The 23806-nt window shown below is 45.5% G+C and overlaps 1 protein-coding gene across 21 annotated transcripts in view; it reads right to left on the bottom strand.

Moving 5' to 3' along the window:
* Nucleotides 1–23806, bottom strand: part of RAPGEF1 (Rap guanine nucleotide exchange factor 1) — a 157810-nt gene that overhangs the window by 53950 nt on the left and 80054 nt on the right. For 14 of the 21 annotated variants that reach the window (XM_039461291.2, XM_039461292.2, XM_039461302.2 and 11 more), the window contains exons 2-5: nucleotides 19123–19262; nucleotides 18438–18551; nucleotides 11551–11729; nucleotides 6872–7028 (exon numbers count right to left, since the gene is read on the bottom strand). In XM_039461291.2, the coding sequence (XP_039317225.1) occupies nucleotides 6872–7028; nucleotides 11551–11729; nucleotides 18438–18551; nucleotides 19123–19262 (590 nt within the window). Of the gene's footprint in view, nucleotides 1–6871; nucleotides 7029–11550; nucleotides 11730–18437; nucleotides 18552–19122; nucleotides 19263–23806 lie in introns of those variants that run through there. The other 7 variants (XM_039461296.2, XM_039461303.2, XM_039461295.2 and 4 more) reach the window with 2 other exon arrangements.

Below are 23806 nucleotides of genomic sequence, written 5' to 3'. Positions count from 1 at the left end.
GCAGTGTTCCCACGTGTGGATGCGCCACAACTTCTCCCTCCACCTTCCAGTCAATGGACATCTGGGCAGGGCCTGCGTGTGTGTGATGAGGGGCTTCCAGGCTTTCAGCAGGAAGCTGTTTCAAGTTACAGAGGAGGTGGCAACAGATGCCAGTGGGCAACACAGCAACCAGAGACCCTGAACCAGAGGCTGTCAAGTCTCTCCAGACTCAGAAAGCACCACACACAAAAATGGCAGCATATGCTGCAAATGAGGCAAAGAGTCAGTTACCATCCTTCCTAGTGCAAGAGTTCTTTTGAAAACACAAAAACTAGAAGAAAGATAAACATGCCAAAAAAAAAAAAAAAAAGATCAAACAAGAAATTTAGATACCAGTGGTCACTAAGAGATTCACTACCCGGGATGGTAATAAAATAGAAACTTCCAGACATGGTGTGGGAATATTGCTTCAGAAAGCCTCTCTAGAGGATGACTTATCAGTATGCATCAAGAGCCTTAAATATTTGCATTAAGAGGATTTTCCACTGGGTGCAGTGGCTCATGCCTATAATATCCTAGCGCTTTGGAAGGCTGAGGCAGAAGGATGGCTTGAGCCCAGGAATTTGAGCCTGCAGTGAACTGTAATCATGCCACCATCATCCAGCCTGGGCGAGAGACTAAGACTCTGTCTCTTAAAAAAAGAATCTTGCCCAAGAAAAATGTCAAGAATGTACGCAAAAATTAAGCCACAGAAGATGGTCATCACAGAATATACATAAGATTATGTATCATTCATGTGGTAATTTTGAATAGTCCAATACCCCACAATTAAATATTTGATAATAGGTACTGATTATACAAGTCATGATAGAACCAGACAATGGGCGGGCCATCACATTGTCATTAAAAACAAAGTCACAACAAAAATACACGATACATCATGAAAAGATGCTATAATACAGTGGAAAAATAGTTCAGGTGATATGCTGGTACATACTGCATGTTTTATAAACAAAGCCAAATCAAGAACATATGCAACAGAAAAAATACGGCTATGAAACACATCTTTATCTTGTTTTTCTTCTATTTTCTAAATTTTCTAAAATGAACATATATTACTTCTGAAATAATAGTTATTCAAAACTAAATGCATATATCAACCTCCTGGGCTCAAGTGATCCTTCCACTGTGGCCTCCCAACGTGCTGGGATTACAGGTGTGAGCCACCACACCCAGCCAGGCATATCCACAGAAGCAGGTTCAGTGTTACGCCACTCTGCGACAGTTGTTACCCCACTCTGCGACAGCTGTTACCCCATTCAAATGCCTATTCTCAAAGAAATGTGGAGAAGCAAAATCTCTATGAGCCAAGTACTCGCAAGAAAGGAGAACCTTAATACTTGCATGTTAGCGCAATTTAGAAGTTAATATTTAAGGAGCAGCCATCTAGCTGATGATCACAAACAGGACAAGATGGAGGATGAGAGACCACACAATCAGCAAAGACAGCAGTTAGAACGGAGGCAGCTCCCTTGCACCCTATCGCCTGCAGGAAGGAGGAAGGTGGGAGAGGCAGCTCTTCTTGAAAGCACAACACCAGGCCCCAAAGAAGAGCATCACAGACTTGGAGCAAGTTAAAGGGCACCAGAACACAGCGCCCTGGACACCTCACTTTCAGATTCACTCTCCTTTACGAGCAGGGCAAAAGGAACAGAGAGAAGTCTGCGTTGTTTACATCTGTTGATACAGGAAAACATTCCCGATTCTTCATTGATTCATGAGCAATTATAATTAGATCGTCATCTTTCTGGAGAGGCAGCTGTGAACTCAACTAATGAATGATGGCAAAAGAATCCTGGAATGACAGGCACACATGGGCAGGCACACACCCGAATTCAAAGAGAACGTCACAATCCCAGTGATGCTCCCTAATGCCAGCTCGCACGGCCTAGGCTTGTAAAGCGTATAAAAGGGGCAGGCTGCTTTTTAAATTTACCACCCATTTTCCTGCCTAAACAGAAGGTCTTTAGTCTCAACTTGCCTTAACTATTACAGAGGAGAAATCTTAAAATGTGCACATATCTGGCTACTGTGCTAACACCTGAATCTCATTGAAAGTTGACCATATATAACTTGGCATGAGCCCAACACCTCTTACTGAAGGCAGAATTTTTTTGAGAGGGATGTCAGACTTTTTAATTGTCTTGAAGCACAAGTTAGAAAAGACTGAAAAAGTCCAGATGTGGCTGCTCGTGCCTGTAATACTAGCACTTCGGGAGGCTGAGGTGAATGAATCACTTGAGCCCAGGAATTTGAGACCAGCCTGGGCAACATGGCAAAACCCTGCCTCTACAAAAAATACACACACACACACACACACACACACACAATAGTGGGATGTGGTCACAGCTACTCAGGAGGCTGAGGTGGGAGGATCACTTGAATCCAGGAGGTGGAGGTTGCAGTGAGCAGAGGTTGTGCCATTGCTGCAGTCTAGCCTGGGTGATAGAGAGAGACTGTTTCAGAGAAGGAAAAAAAACGAAACAAACTGGAAGAGTCTACTCTAGACTCTGTCTACAGCAGTGACTGTAAACTGCTGACAGGTTCACTGAAAATCAGTTTTCAAAAGTTGAAAATGGTATTTAGAAAAGTATCTCTCCAAATATGTAATACTTTATTTCCACGTTCATTTTATTCATATTGAAAATGATCACAGGCCAGGCGCGATGGTTCACGCCTGTAATCCCAGCACTTTGGGAGGCCTAGGAGGGTGGGTCACTTGAGGTCAGGAGTTTGAGACCAGCCTGGTCAACATGGTGAAAACTTGTCTCCACTAAAAATATAAAAATTAGCCAGGCGTGGTGGTATGTGCCTGTAATCCCAGCTGCTTGGGAGGCTGAGGCAGGAGAATTGCTTGAACCTGGGAGGTGGAGGTTGCAGTGAGCCAAGATCAGCCATTGTACTCCAGCCTGGGCAACAAGAACGAGACTCTGTCTCCAAAAAAAGGAAAACGAACATAGAGAAGGAAAGGCTTAAATGACTATTGACAAGTTAAAATACAGCTCTGGTGCTCACGTAAGAGAGGAAATTTAACTGGTGAAGTTGGGAAGAGGTGGGGGAACTGATTTTAAAAGGTCATACTGGGATCTCTCTTTGACCTCGAGTGGCTCAGCATCCCAGCATGGGTGCTAGGCTGGGTGTGGTTCTCAGAGAAAAAAGTGAGAGTCTTTAAACTCCTCAGACATCCTTCCTCAATCAGCTCTGAACTACAGGCTCCCGGTAGAAAAGAGCCCCAGAGCCAGATGAGGTGACAGGCATCTATCTTTTATCTGAGATTATAAGACTACCTGGAAAACAGCCATAATCACTGTCAAAAACTGGTCACTGTGAGCCGTTAGCAATGAACACTTCTCTAGGTAACACTGTTTCCCCATGGCCTCCTGGTCACCTAGCTCTTACCAGGTACTTTACATACTTTATCTTACTGAGTCTTTCCTCAGATCATCAGGATAAATATTATAAAACCTACTTGAAACTCAGGGAAGGAACGTGTCCAAGGTTATACAGCTTGAACAAGTGGCATTTATGTGGGGGTTTAAATGATAAATGCTACTACTCATTCAGGGACAAAACCAAAGTTGTCCCGTTTTAGAACACGTTTTCAATCTTTCAGCCAAAAAAAAAAAAAAAAAAAAAAGACAAGACTCTCTTGAACAACTGAATGAGTTACTTAAACAATGGTGCATCAGTGTAAAGGAACGTCCAATGTCCCTCCTCCAAGTGGGGTGACGACATCTTCATGGGTACATTCTCTTCTGCACAGTTCCAGTCCCTTCCAGCTGAGGGAGGCTCTCTCACACCACCAGGGCATGGGCTTATAAGGTGTCTCAGGCCTGATGGAGATGGCGAGAAAGGCTGGGAGCCAGCTGGCTTGGAGGTGGGAGCACAGAGAATCCTGTCCTCCCATGGGAGGCAGCTCAGGGAGGAGCTGGGAGTGGGGCAGCAGGCAGGGGTGGGAACCACACACCCTTGGCACTGACTCCTGGTCTACCTAAGCCCGTGTCTCTGAGTCTCCACACCTATGAAAGGAGCAAGGGGCAGCCATTCATGCCTACTACGGAGGGTTGTCATTGAGTATTAAGTTCGGATAACATATAAAAAGCACCCAATAAATGTTATCTGTTATTACTATCAGATAACAACAATGAACACCAACATCACAGTGTCTCAATCATTCTTGCTGCCTGTAATGACTCCAGCAGGAAAAGCTTCCAGCCACAGGCAGCTCCTATCCATCCTCCAGACACTGGCCTGTCTCTTCCTTGGGGAAACGTCTCTGACCACCCTGAAAAAGGAAGGTCATCGCACACTCTCATCGCACCATGTGCCAGCTCCCTTGGTAGTGCTGTACCACATGGTGTGCCTCTGTGTTTATAGTCCTTTCCCACTTAGACTGTAAGCTCTATAGGGCAGGGCCTGTGCCAGCTTTGCTCATATTCCTGATTATCTCTCACTGTCTGGCACATAGAAGGTTCTCACTAAATGCTTCTTGAATAAATGAAGCAAAATGGAATTTGTAAAGCTTCTCACCTAGAGAATCTCTGTTCTAGCTAAAATATTTTTAATGCAATTATGGAAAAGTTATTCGCTCTGACATTGACAGGTTCATAATCTAAAGGTTTCTCTCTCTCTTTTTTTTTTGTCCCAGTCACTTTGAAAAATCAAGGAAATTTTTCTTTCAGACATGCCTTTCAACTAATACAGTGGTGCTGCAATGACTCCAGAGAGGGAATGTACTTGGGACTGTCACAAAGCTTTACGAGTGGAAACTCACTCTCCTCTTTTTTGGCTGCTCTGACTTGTTGTGAATATCTCATCGGAATCAATTTGATAGAAGGAAACCTTAACATGTTACCTGAAAAATAACAATTTTCAATAATGGCATTTTCAGAAGCCTGGACAGGAACAGCAGTGGGTGAGCCAGAGTGACTCAGGGCTGCTGATAAAGCCCCAGGCCACATCCCACTAGGCTCTGCTGATGCCAATGTGCTACTGAGGACCAGACAGGATGACATGTGTCTGTCCTCCAAATTCTGGAAAGAGCCATCAGGTCTGATCACCACAGCTACCCTGGGCTATGCCCTTGAGTCTCGCTGCCCTAAAGAGATACTAGTAACTTTCTTGAATGCAGGAACAAAGAGAGGCTGGGCGAGGTAGCTTACGCCCGTAATCCCAGCACTTTGAGAGGTGGAGGCAGGCAGATCATCTGAGGTCAGGAGTTTAAGACCAGCCTGGTCAACATAGTGAAACCCCATCTCTATTAAAAATATATAATTAACTGGGTGTGGTGATATGTGCCTGTAATCCCAGCATCTTGGGAGGCTGAGACAGGAGAATCACTTGAACCCGGGAGGCAGAGGTTGCAGTGAGCTGAGATTGCGCCACTGCACTCCAGCTTTGGGTGACAGAGCGAGACTCCGTCTCAAAGAAAAAAAAGAGAATATGGTGGCATTGGGAAGAAAATACTGATGTCATTTAGGCAAGCCCCCTTTACATGAGTTCCATGGCTCCAGCAGGCACGTCAGCCTCCCCCTAAATGCTGCTGGGGGTGGAGGGCCACCCAGACGTCCTAGCAAACACATATTTTATTCCGGAGCAATTTGCAATGCTGAGCAATGCTTTCTAAGCTTCTCCCTGTAATTTAAGCCCTTTGAGGGTCCTTATTCTACTCTCCAGAGTGGCTAGCGAATGTTAGGCCAAGGAGGCGGCTTTCAGGAATTTGTTAGCCTGGTTGAGTAGGGAAGGAATTTTTTTTTTTTGACCTAGGGTAAATACCTCAGCTATGATTTTGGACTGAGGGGTCTAGAAAGGAGGGGGATACAGGTTTTTCAAGCCAAGAGATCTGTTTACAAAGATGTATCTAGCACCACATAATTAATAATAAATAGCAGCTAAGGCCTGACTGCTCTGTATGTGCCAGGTGCTGTTCTAGAAGCATTATGTGTATTGACTAGTTCAATCCTTCCTATAACCCTGTGATGCACGATGCTAGTATTATACCTATTTTATGAATGAGTTACTTAAGGAGCAGAGCAGTTGAGTAAATTGTTCAAGTTCATAGACTAGCAAGTGGTGAACTTGGGACTCAAATCTAGCCAGGGGCTGAGGTCAGCCCCCTTTCTATTACATTACATGGCCACACACAACAGCACGGTCCTGGTGCCCACTGTCCTGCTGCCCACAGTCCTGGTCCTGACCCAAACACCCAGACCTGTTTCATGTCCAACATTCTGTCTTGCTCCTCATCCACCAGGACTTATTTTCTCTATTAGGATTTGTCCCCTGACCCCAATTCCAGACCCTCTATGGCCTTTGCTTCCCATCTTAACTGTGATTCATAATTTCTTATGCTGTTTCTGACCTCTCTGGATAGCAAACACACAGATCACATCACGGATATCAAGTAAATACAGAAAGTTCTATTTCTTACTCATCTCACTCCTGCTTTTCTACCAAGAATCCTAGAAGTTTCCAGAAGATGAAGAGGTAGCGCTGACATGCTGGGAGCTTTGCTTAAAGTCATTGTGAAAACGATCTCCATTGCATTTTGTCTAGCTGGCAAGCATGCCCACCAGCATGATGCTACGAAGACTCACCGAAGATTTAATACAATGCTCAGTAAGAGCTGACTGCTCTAGGCAGCTTTTCTATAAAAGCCATTTGCACCAGTCCTGAGAGAAGTAAGTAGTCACGGGATAGAGCACACCAACACCAGAGACATCAAAAGACATTCTAATGTTTTAAGGTTAGGAGCAAGCTCTTATGTGACAAGCACCATGAAGCAGGCTGCTCTAAGTTCCTGACTGGGACTGTCTGGAACCTGCAGTGGTACCTTCACTCCGTCCAGTACAGCCTTGATGACTCCCTTCACAGTCGTCACCATCTCCTTGTCTTCTGAGTTCACACCTTCCAGCATCACTTGGTCAGACCAGCGAATGAGGTTGGCGAGACTTTGGTACACTCGGCTATAGCAGGAAGAGAGGGCTGAGCTACAGGAAAGAGAAGAATGGAAAACAAATCTAAAGCATTACCATCGCTTAGCACAGAACCAGCTTCTCGGTGACGAGGGTGTGCTTTTCCCTCTTTCTTTTTGCAAAATCTATACTGCCTTTTAATAAGCAAGCTTCTCCCATGAGCCTTTTTCCTTACATCCAACAAAGATTTTGTGGAGCTTTATATTCTAATCCGCATTACAAAATTTGTTTCATTTCCCAAATATAACATGACAAAAATTCTACTACGATAGTTAAGATGCTTTTTCAAACTTCACATCCTACTACAGGATTCTGTTCACATCTCTCAAGGAGTGACCCATCTTCCTCTCCTTCTAGCTGCTTATCACTAGGCTAGGTCCAAGCAGTGCACACTTATCGTTAAGAATTAGAATAAAATCTATTTCAGATGTGCCACAAGGAGCCAACAGGTTTGTGGAATTTTAACAGTCATGAGCTCAAACAGGTCTGTAGTTTATTAGAATTCCTCCGCCACAAGCCCAACTTTCATCATCCTCCACACTATAACCATGAAATGTCAGAAGCGCATGAATAAAGACTATTTTGATAATAGCAAATCAGGGGCAAGGGGGCCCGTAACAGAGGTGGGGACATGAGGGTGGGAATGCAGGTGAGTGTGTTTGTGTGTGTGTGGCACCACACTACCAGCTACACTGTGATGCCAGCACATGCAAACAGAAGCCCCGAGTGCCTCAGCGACTGCACAGTAGCAGCTAAATGGAGAATTTCTACATCTTCCACATATTTTTAAATAACTAAAGATAATTTTCCTTAGGAATTAATGGAAAGGATTATTTTTCCATTTCAAACATTATGCATAACAGGTGAAGAACAAAAATATAGAAAATTTATGTGCCGCAATCTCCTCTACACCAAAAAACTCCCAAAACCCCAAAATGATGCAGACATTTAGGAGCCAAAGATAGAACTTTGAGGAAAATGTATACTATTGTATGGTATGATTAAAACAGGTTCTAAAAACAAAGCCACTGAATACAAAAACCTGCACCAAACAGGGCTTTAATGAGAAGCTCTTCAGAATCAGGAAAGGAGGAAACAATTTTTGCAAGGGATCTAAAGTTTCCATTTAGCCAGGCGTTCCACTCTGCATGTTCCAACAGGAGAAGAGGGTCGACAGGAATGAAAGCAAACTTCTCAAGTCCCATCAGAAACAAACAAACAAGATTCCCAAAGGAGCCCTGGGAAAGCCAGGATTGGGCTGTTTCAGGAGACGATATGGGTGAAAAGCATTTGCTGTTGGAACTTTTCTCCTAGGAAAAAGGATGGAGGGGGGAAAACAAAGCCTGCAGTCTCTCCTGGGGTTGGACCAGAGCTGACCTCATCCTGCAGAGGAATGTGCTTCTACAGCTGGACCTCGCTCTGCTTCCCACAAGGCCAGGTGAGGCCTCTTGAAAGAAGCCTGCTGCCTTCCCCTGATGTGCTGTTGGAGGATTCCACTGAAGAAAGCACCTCACCGTTACAGGGCTGGCAACAGTGGGGTGAAAGCGGGAAAACACTTTCATTCACTACTTCCTTCCTACCTGCACTGGATGCTAATGTTTCCCTGAAGGTGCTAGGATTATGTCCAGCCTTCCCGTCATTAGCTTAGAAACAGAGTATTTCTGTATCAAGGGGCTGAGATATAAGAAAGGAGGAGGGTTGAGGACTATAAAAATGCCACCTGAGGCGCAGCTGCTGGCTCGTTTCCACAATGGAGCAAAGCCCTGTGTGTGTGAAGACGGCGACTCTTGCTCTCACATGGGCCTTTGGGTGGTGCCTCAACCAGGAGAATCCTCCATTCACACCTCAAGCTAAGAGCCAGCTGCTTGTTTGAGGTCAGCTTATCACCGTCCCAGGAATCCAGGTTAGGGCAGCAAAGGGCCTGCTTGCGAGGACCCGCCCTGCTTAAGAAACAGGACAGGACCTTCCAGCTCACAAACTGCACTTAGGAAGGAAAGAGAGAATGCAAAGCATTTAAAAGGAGCATCTGAGGAAGTCTTTCCAATCACTGCAGGAGATCAAAAAACTACCACCGCTAGCCTGGAAGAATTTCAGAAGGAAAATCCCTTCAATGGGATTAAAGGACTACCAGAAAACAAACCATATTTCACAGTTCCTTACAGCCACACCCAGGCACTTCCCATTTTCTCCTCTAGGAAATAGTTATAGACATTCAATGTCAATTAAAAGCCACCCCTCGACAGACAAAAAAATACCCTGCCATTATCATGTGACTTGACCAATTCTCACCCAGGGTTTGCAGGTGACCTGCAAGCAGAGCACTGGCTCCGGGAAGCAACACTCCTAGCAGCAACATACTCTGGATGTGAGGGTCCAGGGGAGACTCCTGGACTCTGTCCCAAAGAGGCTCAGTGCCTGAGGGTGCAGGGTGAAGTGATCAGTCCCCTATTCCCACTGATCCCTGTCTCGTCCACGCTCTAGGACGTGTACCCTCTGCCCATGAGGGCCGCCCTCCCCTCTGTGGGACACACCAGGCCCAGTGGCCTCAGTTCCTTTGTTCTTGTTCTCCTGCCTCCACTGCCAATCCAATTACTGCCTTTCCCTCAGGTTGGGCTCCAGTAACTACTCATTCAGGAGGTTTCATCAGACCAACTCCAACACCCGTTAACTCTCCCTTCTTCAAAGTCCAACAGAGCTTCCTCTCTGTACCATAAAATAAGTGCTTTATCATAGAACAGAGGGAGCTGATTTGTTTCAACTAGGCTTTAACTCTTCCAAGGTAGAGATCACCACCTGAAACTAGGTCCACAAGAACATTTTCTACCAGGCCACCTACGTATCTGACCGCCGCAGGATGTCAGGCACATTCGCTCCCTGGACTGACTCTGGGGAAGACAGAGTGAAGACCGGCACGCCCTGCTCCATACTCCTCACCAACCAGCACCAGCGAGCTTCTGGCCAGAAGGCCACAATCTCCACGGGTCAGCTGAAACTCCAGGGCGGAAGCCCCAGGGTAGAGAGAGTTTCTTATAAATAAAGACACTATTTGCTTTATCCCTCAGAAGAAAAAAACTATGAACTTCATTGCCAAGTTCTGAAAGCAGTTCATAAAAGCTTAGCCGCATGGGGCTAAATGAACATTAAGTTATCCTGGGGAATTGCGACAGAGAAGCATTTATCCTGAACAGGTACCATGGAAGAAAAACAAAAAATGCGCCAGCCTCTTCAGAAAAAGCTCCTGCTAGGCTTTCATTTAAGATTACATTTGGTACTGCTTTTCTTTTTGTATTTAACAATAAACACAGGACAAGCTGCTAGCTAACCTTTAAGAGGAAAGTGCACTCCAGCAATAAAAGCGTTACCCAACAAAAGCTTCTTGGGGCAAAGGCTGGCTCCATGTCCCCTGCAGGGAGTGCCTGTAATTTTATGTTGCCTCAGCATCTGTTTTGAAATATGTTTAGCTTTCTCATACCAGAAGTAGGGCTCACGAACCCTCAACAAGGTTTCTAGTACTACATCCCACCCGACTGGCTCTAGCTGGTGGCCAGAGACAGAAACGTACAGGCCTTTCTCCCTGCTAGTAGGCTGGCTCCTGGTTTATCTACTGCTCCTTTAAACAGACCAATTGCCTCAGAACTTCAAGTAACCACCTCTTAGTCACAGGCCTCGCCTCTTGAACTCGTGCCTGATTGCTTTAAACCCACCAATTAAAGCTCCCTGCAGGAGGCCTGTTTGGATAAGGCTAGCTTGGACCCAGTAACACCAATAACGGTGCTGGTCCATCGGGTCCCTTCTCTCTCCCAGCTTGTGCTTCCTCGCCTCAGTGTGTGGCCTCCAGGCTGCTGTGTAATCCCCGAGGTCTAAGGTACTAAAAAACTCTTAACTTTACAGCCTGTAATCCGGTCCCTGACAGTGAAGCCTGCAAAGAGGCTCATACAGGTGGAGGCCCTGCTGGTGCTCTTTAGTCCGGGCCTCTGGTGATGACTGGAAACAGTAGCTTCCACCTGATAGATAATGAAACTCAAAGAGTTTCATTCCAAACAGGCTCCTGCCACACCCAGCGAATGTAGGCTCCGTGTTTGGGAGGTGTCCTGGCTTGACACACTTAAGTGCTGTGCTGCCCACGCTCTAACAGAGACTTCCCTACCTGCCTCTCTTGACCTAATCATCTAAGCAGCTGGACACGGATAGGATCCAGTGGACACGTTAGGTGACTCAGGGGCATCATGAGAAATGAATCCAAACCAATGTGATTACTGCCAATGAGCTAAAGCAAAGAAATGACCATAAACTTACACTGTGGCCACATCCCTAGGGATGGCAGAGATGTGTCCTGGGCTTCAGGAGTAACAGTGACCTCAATTTTGGGATGGCATCAAGGGAGAGCTGTGGGGGGATTGGTCGGGGGAAGGAGGAGGGGTAATGGAGTCTTTTTCCTGGCTGTTCCTAGAAACCTTGAGTTTTCAGTGCCCCTGAACCAAGATGCCTCTAAGGCTTCCATTGCTCTGACACAGCCAAGGACTTCAGAGCCACTCACCTGTGCTGAATTCGAGGGTCGCTCTGCACCAGGGGTAAGATGGCCTCCAGCACCTTGCTGGCTGACCCTGGAAGCATCTCCAGTACCTTCTTATCAATTGCCATTTTGTCCACAATGGTCTTAAAGTAGCGCAGGGCACTGACAACTTCCTTCTCTTTCTCCTCCAGCCAGCTCAGGTTCTGAAAGGAGACGTCAAGCATAAGGAGGAGGAGAGAGATGAAAGGGAGCCATTTTGAAAAAATAAAGGAACATTTTCTTTAAACCAGCCTGAGCTAGAGGGGAATAGAAAGGCTCTTGCTATAGAAACCAAGCCAGATCATTTTTCTAAGGACTGTAATCAGGAGGCAGAGGCTAGAGCTGAAGGAAGAAGGGGGCTTGGACCAAGAAAGGTCATTCAAAAATTTCTCAATTCCCTTCCCGGACCTTGAGGCCTTAGAAACCACTTCTCCTCTTGTCTGTCCTCATCAGCCACACTGACATACCACCACTAACCCCGTTAAGTAGAATGAAGACTAATTTGCTGATGACTTGGAGAAGCAGCAGTCAAGGCCCATGGTCCATCTGGATCCTGTAAATCACATCCAGAAACTCCAGGCTTTTGTTTTGAAGATCTGCGAGACTGTGTAAGACCGGTCCGGGCCATGAGGGGCCGAAACCCATTCCCTCAGGACTCCTCACTAGGTTCCCAGATTGTTTACCCCCATGAAGCCCCCACTCAAGGAAATGATATGCTACTCATAAAGGGCCTGGAAGCTCCCAGGGCTAGAAGGGGCAGGAAATTCGGGGAGAAAATGGGGAAAAGGCAGAGCAGGAGACAGTGATTCTCAAGATTCAATCACTACTCATGCAGTGGGTGCTAACAGCACTCATGGGCCCTCTGCTCCTGAGAGAAGCCCACCTGAGAGAAAGAAAATACAGAGCCCTGCACTTTCCAGTGGTGAAGCCACAGCCCCAGGTTTTTCTCCCTGACTACAGGAGGCGCTGGATCCAGTTGGTGGGTCTATACACCCCTTTCGTTCTTTTCTCCAATTTCCCCTTGACTTGCCCTGATGTCAGTGATCCTGGTCTCAGCTGGCTGACAGAAGGAGGCTCAGAGTAATCTAAAGAAATGGAGTCTCTGAACTGTTCTGGTTTGGGAGGCTGTCCTTAAAAAAAAAAAAAAAAGGAGTAGTGTACGGAATGGATAAATCCCCAAATGGACAATGTACTCAAGCAGTCGATTACATGTCCAGGGCAAATTAGGAGGGGTGTGTATGAGGCAAATAGCCACCTGCTGGCTCTCAGAGGTCCAGAGGATGTAAACAGAAACAACTGAGGGCAAGAAGATCACTTCTAGAAAAAGATGATTTAAACAATATGCATATACAAACAAATTAATAAAAAGTGCTTGTGGTTCTGAACACTAGCTCCTTTCTTCCAAAATAGTACAGGTTGGCCAGGTGCAGTGGCTCACACCTATAATTCCAGCACTTTGGGAGGCCAAGGTGGAAGGATCACTTGAGCCCAGGAGTCAAGACCAGCCTGGGCAAGATATTGAGATCCTGTCTCAATTAAAAAAAATAAAGTTTTAAAAGTGTAGAATATCATTTTAAATATAAAAAAGTTAAACAGTGGAGGCTTTTATTTCATGGGAGTATCAAAAGAAAAATATATAAAAGGATGGTATCACCAAGTAAGTAGCTACTTTAGTCAGACAATGTGCAAAAGACCCAGTCATTTCTTTCATCGGGTCTTTCCCAGAAGGTGTCCTACACACCAGAAGATACAATCCTCTGGTGGTGGGGGAAGTGCCCTTTCCTCACCCCTATCCCTGGGTCCTGCACCCTGGCTTTATTTCTCTTTTCACTACCTGACAGATTTGTTTCCAAGAGGCTGGGTGCTTCCTTCTCCACCTCATGGACAAGAGCTCTCTGCTTCATGTCCCCTGCCTGGGGCAGGGAGGAACCTGAGTATGAAGGAGTTCGTGGTGCCAACAGATCAGATGTAGATCAGATGTGCCTAAAGCCACGGTTAGCCAGGCAAGATGAGGCTATGGCAGTAACACTGCCACCTTAGCACATCAGAAAGTGTTGGAGGCCAGCAATGATGAAATTTGGTGAGGAACAGGAAACATTTGAAGAAAATGTGTCATCAGGTTTGCTGAGGAGAAAGTGGCTAATCTGAAGATGGGAGGCACTGGAAACCAGCAAGGCACTTTAGAGCATAGAGTTTTTCTGTCATTGCAGAGAGATCACATCAGCCGTTTAAGAGTCAGGCTGCCCTGGGCTCCTCCTAAAGGAGTCTACAATGTAGCACAGCCTGGTTGCCTTCATTAACTGAGATTCCACTCCCAGAATTAATGGCCTCTGTGTGTTGTGCATTCTCCAGCCCTTCAGCTGTCAAACCAGGCTCCTTGTGAATGCAACAAGCAGTCAGAGTTCACAGCCACACACCCACACCCAGCACTGGTTCAGAGTGGGGACTCCATATTTGGCTTTGCTGAAACTGTCTCGTTGCATAACCTGAGGGCACGTGTGTTCACCTGTGCACCCATCCTGCTGTGGAGGATGGGTTGCCATCATTGGTCCACATAAGCCTGGAAACTAATGGGGCTGTCTGTGTCTAGGGATGGCTTAGACACAAGGCCAACTGCTGGGCTTTGGGCTTGTCACCCACAAAATGGGGAGAATAACATCTTCCCCGTGTAACTGAAGAGGTAACTGGGGGGACTGAATGAGAATGCACATGGGAGTAGTTCAAAACATTTACCAGGCACTAGAGCAGCAGCGGAGACCATATACCTGCCAATAACAAAACAAAGAAAGAGGACCTAGGACGGAAACATCTGAAAGCGGAGAAAAGCCAGATCACAGCTGTCACTCACTGGGGACATTGAGGCGCCCACTGTGCTAGGTATTTTATGTAGGCTGTTTTGTTTAAAGGTTACAACCATCCTGTTAAGTGGATACTATTATTTCACAGGTGGGAAAACTGAGGCTTGGCGGGATGCAGGGGAGGTTAAGCAACTTGCCCAAGGCCACACAGCGGTAGGTACAGAAATGGAATCTGAACTTGGTTTATCTGAGTCCAGAGCCTGGAGAGACGGAGAGGAGAAGAAAGAAAGACCAGATCAGAAATGTGCTGAAATAAAAAAGTTTACATGAGATTCCCTGGTCTAAAGATCTCATTTAACATACAAGTAAAATAAGACCCAGATGGCAGAGGTGGACAGAAAACCCCCACTGCCTTTTCCGCCCCGTGGGCCATGCTCATTCTGATGCCCAGGTTGTGGCTCCACAGCCATGTGCTGCCACAGAAGACTGGGGAGAGGGTGAGGAAAACTGGCCCTCCTCTCCAGATACTTCTCTTCCCACAGCTGAGCAGCGTCTGGGACACCTCAACTTGCCCTGTTACTCCTTGTCCCATCTGCAGCCCTGGTGCCACCCTTCTCCACAGTAATGCAAGCCTCATTGCCACACTATAGGACAGCGTACCATGAAAATTTGGGTTAAGCCGGGGAGTGAGCGGGAGGGCAAGTCACAATCAGTATAATAAAAAACTATAATTGCAGTATTTTAAAAAAATGGCAATGCAACATTATTCCTCTCCATTAGACCAGAATAGGGAGGCCTAGTAAGAAGAGAACTCCAAATCACTAGCTGCCACCAGGCTGTGTGGCAGCATCTCCCTGCTTCTATTTCATCCTAAGATCTGAAGAGCTGAAAGGAAAAGGCTTTCAGGAATCCACTCAAGAGCCCTTGAATGCAACCTCTGTCCAAATGCCCTCAGAAATGAGGCACTGACACATCCCAGGACCCCCTGCTCGCTGTAATTGTAATTGTACCTTTGGACTCCCAGTATATGGCTAAATTTTCTCTACCACTTTAACACTGCAGCTCACTGCTAGATTTGTTAAAAGGTTGCAAAAGAGTTTAGAAGTTCATCGCAATGTACTTTGAATTTTTAAATTCACTAAGAAGATGCAAGAGACTGCTAATATGGAATCAGTCTGGGAAGACAACAGAATATAGTGAGGAAAACAGATTTTGATTAAGAAAATATGCACCAGGGCCAACACTGTCTGCAAAGTGGGAATAATAAAAGCTTCCCCACGCAGTTATGGTGAAGAGTAAGACAGTATGTGTGAAACCATCCAGGACAGGGCTGGGGACAGGAGGACCCCTCGGGAAGTGGTAGCGAATCTGAATCTGTACTTTCATCTCCCGGCACTTCCATTTCCTTCATATTTGAGCAGGGAAAACCAGGCATATGACCCAAAGTAAAATAAGAATGGATGCGGTCACTTCTTAAGTGGTAAGTGAGCTAATGAATAATAAACGAGGGCAGCAGATGACAGACCCACTGCAAGGTTTCTTGGACATAATCCTCTAAGTCCACATGCTCTGGCAGGTTTCTCAATGCTTCTGGTTCTGTCCATGGGCCTCCATGAAGCCACAGGTTTGCATTTACTTGTCTCATGCAGGTGGCTTGGGACAGAGCAGAGTCATCGAACCCTTCCTAATGGGCAATGAGCAAAAAGGGGATTAACATTCCTCCTTGGGTAAAGATCACACCTACAGTTCCTTGCTACAGAATAGGTTTCTCAGCCTCGGCACTACTGACATTTTGGGGCAGAGAATTCTTTGTTGTGGGGGAGCTGTCTGTCCTGTGTACTGTAGGATGTTTAGCAGCCTCCCAACTCCTACCCACTAGAAGCTAATGACATCTGCTTTGCCTTCCTATGGCAACAACCAAAAATGTCTCCAAATGGCCCCTGGGGTTTACAGGCACCCCACTAAATAAGGGGTACTTTACTGAATTTTTCTCTATGACCTCTCTTCGAAAAATAAAGAAAGAGAAAATCCCGGCTGGGTGCAGTGGCTCATGCCTGTAACCCCAGCACTTTCAGAGGATGAGACAGGCAGATCACTTGAGGTCAGGAGTTCGAGACCAGCCTGTCCAACATGGCAAAACCCCGTCTCTACTAAAAATGCAAAAATTAGCTGGGCGTGGTGGTGGTTGCCTGTAGTCCCAGCTACTTGGGAGGCTGAGGCAGGAGAATCGCTTGAGCCTGGGAGGCGGAGGTTGCAGTGAGCTGAGATTGCACGACTGCACTCTAGCCTGGGCGACAGAGTGAGACTCTGTCTCAAAATAAACAACAACAACAACAACAACAACAACAAAACAACAAAAAATACCCACAAAACACCAACAATAACAACATCAACAACAAAGGAGTGGGCTGAACAGTTTCATAGCAGAGTTCACTAGCAGAACAAAGTTGTTAGTAAATCATTTTATTCTAAACTGCCTGGACTAGTGTTGGATGACAATTTCACTCTCCTTGTAGTTAATACTCAACTCAGCTATAAGAGGTTACTAAACAGATTGTAATAAACAATAACGGTGGCACAGACCAGATCTACTGTATTACTCTTTTTCAATCTGGAATTTTGATCAATCTGGCAAACACTGACTATTCCCCTCTTGCTTGTCAGCCACGTTTTGTTGAAAGAGGCGACAGGAAAAGTTATTTTTGAAAAAAAGACTTTTGGATTTAAGACCTTTATTTTCCTCTATTTTTAACTAAAATTGTAAGATATTATGCTGGTCAACATAAAAACCAAAAATAGCTGAATTGCAAAATTCAAGAATTATATATTTAAATAACAGGCTAGGGTTTACTGGCTGCATCAAATTGATGGCTGTGATGGTAGTTCTGCTACATATAAATTATACTTAAAGAATTAAGAATATCTGTCTATAAGGTTTGTTTTATTACACTGTTAAGTTTATTTTTGCTTTATTTATTAATTTTTTGGAGATGGAGTCTCACTCTGTTATCCAGGCTGGAGGGCAGTGGTTCGATCTTGGCTCACTGCAACCTCCACCTCCCGGGTTCAAGTGATTCTCCTGACTCAGCCTCCTGAGTAGCTGGGACTATAGGCACCTGCCACCGTGCCTGGGTAATTTGTGTGTGTGTGTGTGTGTGTGTGTGTGTGTGTGTGTATTTTTAGTAGAGATGGAGTTTTGCCATGTTGGCCAGGCTGGTCCCGAGCTCCTGACCTCAGGTGATCCACCCGCCTTGGCTTCCCAAAGTGCTGGGATTACAGGTGTGAACCACCACACCTGGCCTAGTTTTATTTTTATGTAATGAGTTGGGATTAATAATTAAATTTGTGAAATAAAAATTCTGTCTTTCATAAGGAGGAAATGTAGCATCTCGAGAATTCAGACTCTGACACTGGATAGCCTGCATTCAAATCTTGACTTCACCACCTTTTTGCTGTGTGACTTTGGATAAATGTTTAATATTTCTATAAATCCAGTTTCTTTTTTGGCAAAATAAGATTTCACATGTCAGGGTTGCTATGAAGATAAGTCAGAGGACACGTGTGAAGCACTCAGCACTGGGCCAAGAAAAGGCTCAATAAATATTAGGGACACAGGTGTCTGTGGCTCTGAAGGGCACTTGGTTACGTGGCGGTCTCACTGCACTCCACCAGCCTTGCGAGATGGCTAAGAAAGCACTCTAAAGCTTCAGAAGCCTTTCCCCTTCTAAACTATTCAGATCATCTTAGCAATTCAAGAACAGCTGGTCCTGAGATGAGACTCGCCCACATTGCCCGGAACCCGTTGGACCCAAGCAGCACACCCAAACCAACCCCAGAAAGAATCCCTGAGCTTTTGCCACAAAGCTTCCTCCAAAGATCATGGGAGGGAGCTTGTATAAACTCTCACTTTTATCCAAGGTCCCTTGGATTCTTTCCTGAACAACAGCCCACGGTCACCACCCAGTTGAACATAATAATAGTGCAAGAGATTTTTTTTTCCATCCCCAAAACCATGGACCAGGATTCTGCAGTAGAAGGCAAGGCAAACCCAATTGTTCTTAATGTTACACTGACCTTCTGCCTTTGAGACCTGGAAGCCACAGCACTGGTGGACATAAATTCTACTGCCTGCTGCTCCAGATCCAAGGGGAGAGGGTAGCCCTCTGGTAGAAATCTGTCTGTTGCCTCCTGGAAGAGAGGAAACCTGGATTCCTACAGAGCTTGAAATGGCTGTTTGAGGCTGAAGGGAGGGGTTGATGAAAATCAATAGCTATTTCAACATATCTGGCTCGACTGGCCCTGCTGAGGCCACTAACTCTTGAGGACATCTTTGGCTGGGTCTCAAGGGGTTTGCACGTTTCAGAACGCAGGCCTTAAAGCTGAATGATGGATGTTCTGGACATCACAAAGCTCCCTGTGTTTGAGTGTGCGCCAAGGCAACGTAGGGAACTGCAGGGCAGGGAAGCAGCAGCCTGGGGTGTGAACATGATGTGCTGAGCTGTTTTAAATGCCCAGAGGATGACACAGCTGGAAAAGGAGAACTGTCCCAGCCAACTGAGCTTCGCTGACTAACATGGCAAGCACTCACCATCCTAATGGTTCTTATTTTACAAGGACACCAAAGGTCCTGCCCATGGAATGCTACAAAGTAGGAATGATGCACTGAAAGCTGAATCCCCAGGGAGGGAACATACAAATCACACAAACTCATACTGCTCGAAGCAGGTGAGGCCAGAACACCTAGCGAGAGTCAGCTTACTTTGTTCACAGGCTTCTCTGGAATCTTAACGGACACCTCAGCTGGTTTTCCCTTCTTCGATGGTGTTCTCTTGATTTTGGGTGAGTGGAATTTGTCCATCAGCTTCATGGTGAAGGAAGAGAGATGAGAACGTTGAGAGTCTGAAAACAAAGAGGGTACTGACTGTTAGAGAGGAGTGGGAAGAAGCTACGGTTCATGGACCTTTTTTTTTTTTTTTTGAGATGGAGTCTCACTCTGTCGCCAGGCTGGAGTGCAGTGGCGTGATCTCAACTCACTGCAATCTCCACCTCTCAGGTTCAAGCCATTCTCCTGCCTCAGCCTGGGACTACAGGCACATGCCACCACGCCCAGCTAATTTATGTACTTTTAGTAGAGACAGGGTTTCACCATGTTGGTCAGGATGATCTTGATCGCCTGGTCTCGTCATCTGCCCATCTCAGCCTCCTAAAAAGTGCTAGATTACAGGTGTGAGCCACCGCGCATGGCCCATTGACCATTTGTGGAAATGAGCAATGTCCCCAAGCCCATTTTTTTTCCTTGGCTGTTCGGAGTTTCAAAGGAAGGGACATATGGATCCATTACAAAACATTTTTGCTTATATGCTTCAAGTTTTGCAATTTTCAGCAAGGTTGGGTTGCTGAGAATTGTAGAAATCAAAGGCAGTCCAAATAAATATGGAAACAAAACTTGCAAATATTCCCAAATGTCCTTACAGAGTTTGTGTAATGATCTAACAAACATCCAAGGGAGCTGGCTAAGAATAAAAAACACCCAGTCAAATCATAGTTGTGCAGGATGTGAGAACTGGGAAGGAAACATCCCCCCGCCTTTTTTTTTTGAGATGGAGTTTTGCTCTTATTGCCCAGGCCAGAGTGCAATGGCGCAACCTTGGCTCACCACAACCTGCGAGGAAGGCCCTTTTGGATCAACCTCTTCATTCTTTAATTTAGGAAACTGCAACAAGTGACATGTGCAAGGCTCCAGAGTTGGCCGTGGTGACTGAACTAGAAGTAAGGTGTTCAAAACCCTCTGGGCCGTGGTAAAAGACTGAATGACTCGCCCCAAAGATCAGGAATTAAGACTAGGACATCTGTTCTCACCACTCCTATTTGACATTGAACTGGATCAGACCTAGTAAGAGTTAAAACTGTAAACCTCTCGGAAAACAACAGGAGTTTTGTGACCTTGAATTTGACTACGTTTTCTTAGATACAAAACCAAAAGCACAAGTGACAAAACAAAAAATAGAAAGTTGAACTTCATCAAAATTAACAACTTTTGAACTGCAAATACCACTACTAAAAAAGTGAACAAATCCACAGGATGCAAGAAAACACAGTCACGCGTTGCTCAAGGACAGGAACAAGTTCTAAGAAATGCATCATTAGGCGACTTGCTTGTACAAATGTCACAGAGACTCAAATGAACCTAGATGGGATAGCCTACTACACACCTAGGCTATATGGCATAGCGCACTACTCCTGGGCTACACACCTGTACAGCATGGTACTGTACTGAGTACTGCAGGCAACTGTAATACAATGGTAAGTATTTGTGCATCCAACCATACCAAAATGTAGAAAAGGTACAGTAAAAATACGGTATAAAAGATAAAAATTCCACCTGTGAAGGGCACTATCATGAATGGAGGCCTCAGGTCTAGAAGCTGCTCTGAGAGATTGAGCGAGCGAATGTAAAGGTCTAGGACACTACTCTATGCCAAGGTAAACTTCTTAACTATGGCAGATTTAACCTATACTCAATGGATTTAAAAAATTTTCTTGGCCGGGCGCGGTGGCTCAAGCCTGTAATCCCAGCACTTTGGGAGGCCGAGGCGGGTGGATCACGAGGTCGAGAGATCGAGACCATCCTGGTCAACATGGTGAAACCCCGTCTCTACTAAAGGTGCAAAAAATTACCTGGGCATGGTGGCGTGTGCCTGTAATCCCAGCTACTTAGGAGGCTGAGGCAGGAGAATTGCCTGAGCCCAGGAGGCGGAGGTTGCGGTGAGCCGAGATCGCGCCATTGCACTCCAGCCTGGGTAACAAGAGCGAAACTCCGTCTCAAAAAAAAAAAAAAAAAAAAAAAAAAAAAAAAAAAAAAAAAAAAAAAAAAATTTTCTTTGTTACTAAGTTAAACTTAGTTTACTGTAACTTTTTTACCTTATAAACTTTTAATTTTTAAAAAACATTTTTATTCTTTTGTAATAACTTAAAACATACACACATACTATAGCTGTATAAAATATTTTTCATTTCTTTTTTTGAGAGAGGGTGTCACTCTACTGCTAAGACTAGAGTGCAGTGGTATGATCACAGCTCACCATAGCCTTGAATCCCTGGGCTCAGATATCCTCCTGCCTCAGCCTCTGGAGTACCTAGGACTATATGCAAACACCACAATGCCTGGCTCATTTTTAAACTTTTTGTAGCAATAAGGTTTCATTACATTGTCCAGGTTGGCAAAAATATTTTCTTTATGTCCTTATTCTTTAAGCTTTTTTCTATTTTAAAAATTATTTTTTTACTTTAAAAGCTTTTCATTAAAGACAAAGAAGACGTTAATCAGCGTAGGTCTACAGGGGCAGCATCATCAGTATCATCATCTTACACCTCCCCATCTGTCCCACGGGAAAGTCTTCAGGGCAGTAACATACAAGAAGCTGTCATCTCCCGTAATAACAATGCCTTCTTTTATAACACCTCTGAAAGGGCCTGCCAGAGGCTGTGGTACAGTTAACTTTTTTATTTGTCTCAAATAATGACAAAAAGGCGGGAGGACTGCTTGAGCCCAGGAGTTAGAGGCTACAGTGAGCAGTGCACTCCAGCCTGGGCAACAGAGTGAGACCCTGTCTCAAAAAAAAAAAAAAAGGTGGCGGGGGCCGGGGAGGGGTGCGTTGGGCAAGTTCCCTGAGGACTGTACCTGTGTTGTTCATGTCTGTTTTCCCAGTGCTGACATGGTAGCTGGCCCATAGAAGATAATCAGTAAACACATATTCAACAAATGAACAAATCAACCAAAAACAAAAATATCCCAGGAAGAAGATGGCTTCTTTTAGTAACAGCAGAAAATACTTGAAATTGGCAGAAAATTAAGGAACAAAACACTGTCCTACTCAATGGAAAAATAAATACCTGGAGTTTAAAAAATAAAAAGCACTCCCTCTGTCAAGTTTTTTTCAGCAATTTAATAGAACAAAATGAAACAAAACAAACCAAAACAACCCTCAGAATAAATAGCATAGCACCTCGTACTACAGGGCGCTCACTGTGTCTACTATTGCTGCACGTGACTTAACAAGGCCAAAGTACAATTCCTTTGTTAAAGACCTTCCAGGTGGCCAGGCAGGATCAGGTAAACTATCTACCCTTTCCAAATTACCTAGGCACCCACTGCATTCTGCGCCGGAGAGAAAGCCAGGGCCTGACCTGCATTCACGTGTGGTCAAACCAAACAGCTTCACAGCTGTGTGCTGGGCAGAGCTGCAAAAAGCCTATCTTAGTCCCCAAATGAGGCCGCAAATCAACAGGAAGCTGCTGCACCTGGTTAGCTCACCTGGAACAACTCAACAGGTCAGGAGGCTCTCAACAGCAGCCCTCCTGTGTGAGTAGTCATCCCCGGCATTCAGGTAAACTGGGATGGCATGACTTCTCCAGCTCTCCTCTCCCTACCCAAGCAAGGTGGGTCCCATTTACAGTTTATACTTTCTTCTTTATACTTCCACACTTATGTGAACAGTCTAATCCTTCATGTGGTGCTTAAGAGTGTGTGCACTGGTAGCCAGGCTTGGTGGTATATGCCTGTAGTCCCAGCTACCTGGGAGGCTGAGGCAGGAGGACTGCTTGAGTCCAGGATTTCAGGACTGTAGTGTGCTATCATCGTGCCTATGAACAGCCACTAGATCAGGCGTCCCCAAACTTTTTACACAGGGGGCCAGTTCACTGCCCCTCAGACCGTTGGAGGGCCGCCACATACTGTGCTCCTCTCACTAACCACCAATCAAAGAGGTGCCCCTTCCTGAAGTGCGGCGAGGGGCCGGATAAATGGCCTCAGGGGGCCGCATGCAGCCAGCGGGCCGTAGTTTGGGGACGCCTGCACTAGACACTAGCCTGGGGAACGTAGCAAGAACCCATCTCTCAAAAAAAGTTTTTTAAAGAGGGGTGTGCACTGGAGTCAGAATGCTTACATTAAAATATTTAGACATCATCCCTCTAAATCTTTCCTTTGTCTGAAAAATGGGTGAGATAACATTCTCCTTCTTGAGACAGTTGATGTGATATAGATTAAATGAGATACTGATTGTGGATAATGCAGTAAGGTTATTTCACAAAATGCCTGGCACATGGCACCTGCTCAACATAAGGAGCTTGGAGGCAAAGCAAGGTTCATCAGTTTCTAATTCTTATTTCCCAACTGCTTCCAGAACTTCATCCAGTTATTCTGCAGCACTGAACATTTAACTCACTATTGTGAGTAAATGAGGACCTTATAAATGCCCACTCTTCTCTTCCTTTGGCACTGAACCAGAAGTCTCAATCTGGCCTTTAGCCTATTACTCTATTTCCCTCTTGGGTTTAACTTGCCTCCTTGTGTATGGATCCTACCGCTGTCTCTACCCCATGTCTTCTGATAGCAGCCCCACAGTGTCCTCTTCCCTCACCAAGCAGGTTCCCAAGTCAGATGG

Source organism: Saimiri boliviensis, chromosome 2 (genome assembly GCF_048565385.1).
Source record: "Saimiri boliviensis isolate mSaiBol1 chromosome 2, mSaiBol1.pri, whole genome shotgun sequence".
Lineage (NCBI taxonomy): Eukaryota > Metazoa > Chordata > Mammalia > Primates > Cebidae > Saimiri > Saimiri boliviensis.
The sequence above is the reverse complement of the archived record's forward strand: the minus strand, read 5'-3'. Positions and strand labels throughout refer to the sequence as shown.